Here is a 7111-nt window from a genome sequence, read left to right as displayed (position 1 = left end):
TCTTCCTCAGTGCATGGTCGAACGGTTTATGGAAAACATGACCATCATGCACAGATTGGGTTAGGATCCTTTGCAGTACTGTACGGTGTTGTACAATCACTGCCATGTGAGACCTGGCCCCACATGTCATCCACACTACAGCACCATACGGTACTGCAGAGGATCTCAACCCGCACAGACTATGGCGCACTTGAAATCCTGAGTATGTCTATATACGCAAGATCACGAGACGTCTTGTTTGTTGTTTCAAAAAAATAAAAAATAAAAAAGAAGCAATCGTTTTCAAGTGGCCACTGCATCGGTTCTTTAGGCATCCAAGGATGGAGAGGGACCAACAACATGCGGTCCATGTGAGATTAGTATACACCATCGTGCAAGTTGCAGGCTGAAAAATGGCGCCATCTGTGTATAATATATTGCCTAAGGAACTGGGAGCAGAGAAAAAGATTTTTATCATGTGGTTGCTAACATGCCAGGGCAGGATGTGTGGACACAGACGCATATGCAGCTTCTCGTGCCTAAAAGGTCTAAAATGTATTTTTCATGGAGCAATAAAGAGTCCAGCCAGCGTCGAGTTGGTCAAGCTGGAAATTTGCTGCCCTTCTAAACAATTTTCAGCCCCCTGCCATATACGCTAGTATAAAATAAATAAATTTCAAATCCGTAAAAGAATGACTTGATCCTTGGTAAAATTATTTCTTTGAAAAAAAACTTTTTTAGTAATAACTTTTGCATGACCAAAGATAAACCAAACAAAAACTAAATTTACACCGGAGGAGTGATGTCCACGTGTTGTTGCTCCAAGAAAGGCACGACTCAAAAGGCAAAAGCTTCTCTCGCCGGCCTCCGTTTCTTACTATTTTTTTTGGTGTCTTTATTACTTTTTTTCCTCCCTGGATGGCACCCTCACTCCGCAGACAGCGGGCCCAAGCCACGACCGGACCCACGTAAACAGCCTCACATGCTACTCCGCGAGGCGTAAGTGCGCTAGCAGCAACGGCTTTTCGGGTACGTGCGCCCGGCTGTTTTCCCCACCGCACACTCAGATTGACAGCGAGGGCGGAATGACGTGCCCGGACGTGGGGCCCACTGAGCGGTGGGGCCGCGGAAATTCGTGGCCAAGGATTGCTTCCCGGCCGCTGACTGGGGCCCGGACCGGCCGCACCAGTCGCCGGCCACCGGCCTCTCCCAGTGAGGTAAACCACATGTGTCCCTTTGCTAAACAACCCCCTAACTATCTCGTAACCACAAACAAGTCTACGCCGCGTAACCACATTGCTAAATGGATGCTGATAATACCCACGTCTATAACGGGGAGCGGATTTTTGCACCGGAATCCACTTTCTAGAACTCAGAAAAAAGGTATATTTGCAGATTTAAAGAACTCCGAAAAGATCATTTTCACCCAGGTCACAGAAGGTTATATTTTGCAAATTTTTCAAGAGCAAGTTAAAAGTAAGGATCCTCGCAAAAAAAGAGAGAGTTAAATGTAAGGATACATGTGGGTGTGGCTTCTTTTCTGGAATTTTTCAAAATGTATGAATATGTTCGTTTTGCCAAGTTTTAGGAAGCGGATACACCATAACAACATGATCATTCTAGTATTTTGCTATTCCTCTCATCATGAATCCCGTGGAGTCCATAACATAGTAATCCTGTAAGAATGGGGGTGAGTCGTTCATAATCTCCCTCGTATGATTTTGTGTTCTCCGGATCATGCTCCTTATATTCAAAATTTTGCCGATTCCATAACTATTGACATTCCCATCTTATCAAAGCAATAGTCGTCGACATGCCTATTTGATCTAAAGGGATTATAGTCGATTGATATGACGTGACAAATGAAGAAAAACAAAGACATCAATAGTTGACACTCACATTCATCTACTTAATTAGTCTTTTTGATCTTGTTCACTCCACGGACACATGAGAACCATTTTTTTGTTAAACCAAGGCAAAAGCTTTGCTTGTTCTATTGATTTAGAAGAAGATCTGTTGCCGGGTTAATCACGAAAAACCGGACAAAAAGATACATCCATGACCAAGACTACTCCCGCCAACGACACATCAAACTCAATAAAAGCACACCACCTCCCAAACACAAACACACGGGAACCTACCTCATCTGAAAGCTGACTTACCAGACAAACAATGGCGATTCTACCGGGCATGCTTCAACAGGCTCAAGCATGCCCTCTGAAATTGAAAATCAAAAATTTACTACTAGTTCCTAGCCCATCTCAGTCCACTGTCTTGTGTCTAGCCTATGTCTAGCCTGCTGTTTACCCGTTCCAACCCTTGTACTCAGAAGTTGAGCCTGTCCTTCATTTTCATCCAAGATTCGCCACTGTTGACAAAGAAGCCGTATAGACCTTGTTAACATGTACTCCCTCAGTTCCATATTAAATCATTTGCTTAGTATAACTTTATACTAAAATTAACATAACTTAATATGAACTGAAGGGAGTAAACAAAAGGATGATATGTGCCATATCATCACGTGTTTATACACCGCTCGATATGAAAGGTAAGTTATCTTGTAATCCAACAGTCATTTTTGTTTTGTGACAATCACGTGTTCATACGAACACAGGTGAAAAAGGGAAGGAGAAAAACCACAAATGAGTTCGAAAGCAGGAATCCATTAAGGCTCTGTTCGGTTAATCCCATCCCTAGGTGGATTGGAGGCGATTTGAAGGGGAATCCGACCCGCTAAAGACTAAGGACTACAATGCAATTACCCAAAAAGTGCAGTAGTGTGGCTGCACGGACGCGAGGCTAAATGGGAGCAAATCTTTTCCCCCTTTGTAGCTGAGTCGCCAACTCCACTTGTCGGATCTTGCCCCCATATGGAGCTCGCCGGAGCCGCACACCCTCAGCCGCCGGAGTCCGACGTGGCGCCGCCCCGTACGCCTCCGCAGGCGCCGGCAGAGGTGCAGTCACGCGAGTTCCTACTCCCCTCCTCAAAATCTACTCTGTTCTGTTCTCCCCCTTTCAGTTCGTCCGACGCTCTGTCTGTTCTTCATCCTCTTGCGATTTGATTCGAGGAAATGGTGCGATTTTATACAGTACAAGTATATGTCTTCTGTTTCTTCTCTCGCGTGGGCAATTGGAAAAGGCTATTAGGAGGTGCGGCTCGGCGGTTGCTTCAATCAGTTCATGTCAGTTAGTCATGGATTCTCCAATTAGCACTGCAAGACAAGGCATAATCGCTTCGGCTTAGCAGTCGCTAATCTAGTCATATGCTCGATCTTAGCTAGGCACTTGTCCTAGTCGAATCCCTGCTAATTTTGCATCTTTTGGGAAGATTGATTAGGTTAGGTTAGTTAGATAGGGACCATGTCAAGCTTTTCGATTTGTAGCTGATTTTGCAGTTCAAAGTATCATTTATGGGCTTCGTTTCATGGCTAGTAATTGCAGGATGGCTGTGTGATGCGTCTGTTGACTGTATCTGCACATGAATTTTGGGTGGGTACATATAGGGATAGGCCAATTCTCCTATCTTACATAGTTGAGCAGATTTTGATGTGGTTACAAGTTCTTGTACATCAGGCTATTTTAAAGCAGCTCTGGACTAGCTAGTCCTGGACTCTATCTAAATGGAAACTCCTCTAAAGTTTGCCCGTTTTGATGCAAAGCTCACTTTAGTTACCGTCTGTACTTTGACAAATTCACTTTTAGGGTGCGATGAGTGCTTTGGGTTAGGTAGATGGAAATCCATATCAAATTTCCTACCTTGGTTCTACTGGATTTGTGCACCAACTGTGACATAGATGCACAGTTGCCTTTCTCTTTCTAGTCTGAAATTCTGTTCCTATATAGAGCTTAACTGTCCTGGAATCTTAGATTGGTCCGCAGCAGCAATTATGGATTCATAGTATCGTTGACGACAGTTGGACTCACCTGTGCCCACTGTGCTTAGTCCCAAATTTCCTAAAAGTTATAAATTTTTTAATTTACATCTGAAAGTTCGAACCTCAAACCAGAGTTCGACCATGTACATCATGTTTGCCTGGTAACCATAGGTTTTAAGCTCTCTGCACTATCATGGGAAAATTCTGTCAGTGTTGCCACATAGAAATATATGTTGAGTGCAAGAAAAACAATAGCCATCATCCAGATTCAAGAATGGAACAAGTCATGCTTCCCAGTCAAATCAACCATATCCCCTTGGAAGCAAACTAATTGGTTTTCTGATACTATTTAGATATTGGTACGTCTTTTTAAGCTTGCTGCCTCTTACAAAGTAGAGCACCGCTACAGGGACGACGTCTGCCAGCTGATAATTGCACGATTTGCGTATCACACCGTCCATGGACAAGTATAAAACAGTAGCAAATGGCTGGATTTGCCATCGTGCCAGTGTCGTGCACTGTCGTGTCGTGTGTGCTTCCGTACAAAATAAGATGTTACACACAGAAGGCTTTCCTAGTTGCCGAAAATATATTTGTGTATATAACAAGCATTGAAGATAGACTAGACATTCATTGCTCAAATGGTGTTATAGCTATGTGTTTATTTCAGAAAATGCCATTTTTGTGAATGACTTAGATACAATTAATTTATTAAAGGCTTTTAGTACTTGGATTTGTATATGTTATTGTTTGTTCTATTATCCTATCATAAACATACGTGTTTCTTTGCCATTCATCTTGTTTAACTTACTCTTTATCTAATCATCAGGATTCATGCAAAGATACAGGAGACACAAGGATCACTGAGGAAAATTCATGCACACCGCCGGACTTAAATCTTAGTCAACCAAATAATTCTGGCCTTAATAGTTCGAGTGCGTGTGAGAACCAGACATCCAACGGTGATGAGATGACTGAACCAGAATCCACACTGGAAGCAGCTAAGACCGAGGGTGATGGATCAAACAAAGAGAAGGTCCTAAAGAAGCCAGACAAGATTCTGCCATGTCCTCGGTGTAACAGCATGGACACAAAGTTCTGTTACTACAACAATTACAACATACACCAACCAAGGCATTTTTGCAGGGGTTGTCAAAGGTATTGGACGGCAGGTGGAAGCATGAGAAACCTCCCTGTCGGTGCTGGTAGGCGCAAGAGTAAGAGCTCCAGCACAAACTGTAACGGTATATTGATTCCAGGAGGCAGTCTATCCGCTCCTGGAGGTGATGCTTCCGTCATTCCATTGCCTATAAAGGAAAATCAACCAGCAGTTAAGTTTGGGTCTGATTCAACTCTACCTAACTCCATGGCTTCTTTGTTGAGAGTTGAAGAGCAGAATAAGAACAGCAACCCTGCGTCAACAGCACATCCCAGAAATGGTGAGAACCAGACCTGTCCACCTTCAGCAACAACTTCTGATAATCCACGGATTGAGTCAGTTAAAGTAGCAGTTGGGGTACATCAAAATGGAATTACCGGGGATTGCAACGGCGTCACTCCCATGCCTCCTATACCCTGCTTTCCCGGTGCCCCTTTTATGTACCCATGGAATCCAGCATGGAATGGTGTTCCTGCCATGGCAGCACCAGTGTGCCCAGTCCCAGCTGAACCCGCAAATTGTTCAGAAAATGGCCATGGAGGTAACATTCAATGGAACTTTCCACCAATGGTGCCGATGCCAGGATTCTGTGGCCCACCCATTCCTTTCCCTGTAATGCCGCCTTCCATCTGGCCATTGGTTTCTCCCTGGCCTAATGGCGCGTGGAGCGCGCCGTGGCTTGGACCTGCTTATAACATGTCAGCAGCACCTCCCACAAGCAGTAGTACATGTTCAGATAGTGGTTCTCCAGTCCTCGGAAAACACCCGAGAGATTCTGAACCGCGAGGTGGTGAAAAGGCAGAAAGATCCTTGTGGATTCCGAAGACGCTCCGGATAGATGACCCCGACGAAGCTGCAAAGAGTTCGATCTGGACCACCCTCGGGATTGAACCTGGCGAGCGTGGCATGTTTAGAGCGTTCCAGCCGAAATCTGGTGGCAGGGAGCAAATGTCGAACGCAGCCCGCGTCATGCAAGCGAACCCCGCGGCTCAATCCCGCTTTGCGTCCTTCCAGGAGACGACGTGATACGGAAACTCCTGTCGTGTTTTTACTTTTCTTCAAGCATGCTATATCAAGAAAATGATGGTTGTCTGAGCACTGATCGGCGATGTAGATGTTGTGCAACTGTACTATTGGGATAGTGGTGTTGTTTTTTACCCTGTAATTTTCTTGTAGAGCCTGTAACACTCCACCGGGTTCAGATCAGACCGTCGGCATGTGTTTGGTTGTACAATGATAATAATTGTTAATAGCATTGCTTAATGCATACAGGTGTTCTGCTTAATGGCCACAAGAACATGGCATGTTTACTGAGAACCACAAGATTTAGAAACACAAATCAGCTGACGAGAAGTTCAACTCTGAAGAAATATTTTCTGATGCATCTGCTTCTCTTCTGGAATGGAATTTGTGTGTATGTGAGTGATGACCAGTGGTGGTTGTAAGCTATGGGTATCTATCTATCTATCTATCTATCTATCTATCTATCTATCTATCTAGAAGCCAAATTAGTAGTGGTTGGTCACCTTTGTGGCCTGCATTCTGATTAGTTGAGACGCCCCTGTCTTTGTCTTTGTTCTACTACACACTGTGCCGCCTTTATATCAACATCGATCTGTAAGCTCAGGAAGTCTCCCAAGTCGTAAAGCCCCCTCTTTATCAATGGTTCGGTAAGCTCTTTGCGGATGTGACCGGTGACTCGGTGCAGCGCCTCTTTCTGTTCATGCTCCACCATGCATCTTTTCTTCACTTCCCAGCAGATGTGTCAGCATTCTAACTCTGCCACTGAAACGGATATTTTTGCTCCTGAAAATGCTTGCTCCCTGCACTGCACTGAAGTAGAAGCAGTGTAATACAGTAGTGTACTCCTTGCAGGAACTCGAAAGGGCCTGCCTGTAAGAGGCCCGTCACTGCAGCACTCTCACTGTCACTGCATTTTGCCTCTTCTGAATGATCAACGTTTGGTTGATCCATTGGAGGTTGGGCGCATTTTTGGCTCTTCTGAAGGAATAACGTTTGGTCGATCGGTAGCTTTGATGCAACCCCGCAGCCAAATGTTAGGCGGAGAGCAGAGGCGGTCAAAGCTCCGGCTAGCCAG

The 7111-nt window shown here is 44.7% G+C and overlaps 1 protein-coding gene across 1 annotated transcript; it reads left to right on the top strand.

The window, feature by feature from the left end:
• Positions 1-2749: 2749 nt before the first annotated feature.
• LOC125535598 (cyclic dof factor 1-like) lies at positions 2750-6280 on the top strand. The gene is made up of 2 exons (XM_048698663.1): positions 2750-2933; positions 4684-6280. Exons 1-2 carry the CDS (start codon positions 2850-2852, stop codon positions 6037-6039), a joined length of 1440 nt encoding a protein of 479 aa, XP_048554620.1. The 5' UTR covers positions 2750-2849; the 3' UTR covers positions 6040-6280.
• Positions 6281-7111: the final 831 nt, after the last annotated feature.

The sequence above is a fragment of the Triticum urartu genome, chromosome 2 (assembly GCF_003073215.2).
Source record: "Triticum urartu cultivar G1812 chromosome 2, Tu2.1, whole genome shotgun sequence".
In the NCBI taxonomy this organism is placed as follows: domain Eukaryota; kingdom Viridiplantae; phylum Streptophyta; class Magnoliopsida; order Poales; family Poaceae; genus Triticum; species Triticum urartu.
Note: the sequence above shows the minus strand (reverse complement) of the source record. Positions and strands in the feature narration are given on the sequence as shown.

What these genes read in the sequence shown, in the direction of transcription:
- LOC125535598 (XM_048698663.1), top strand. Translation starts at nt 2,850, where the DNA reads ATGGAGCTCGCCGGAGCCGCACACCCTCAGCCGCCGGAGTCCGACGTG. An exon ending in CTCCGCAGGCGCCGGCAGAG is followed by an intron (nt 2,934 to 4,683) that starts GTGCAGTCACGC and finishes TCTAATCATCAG; the next exon opens with GATTCATGCAAAGATACAGG.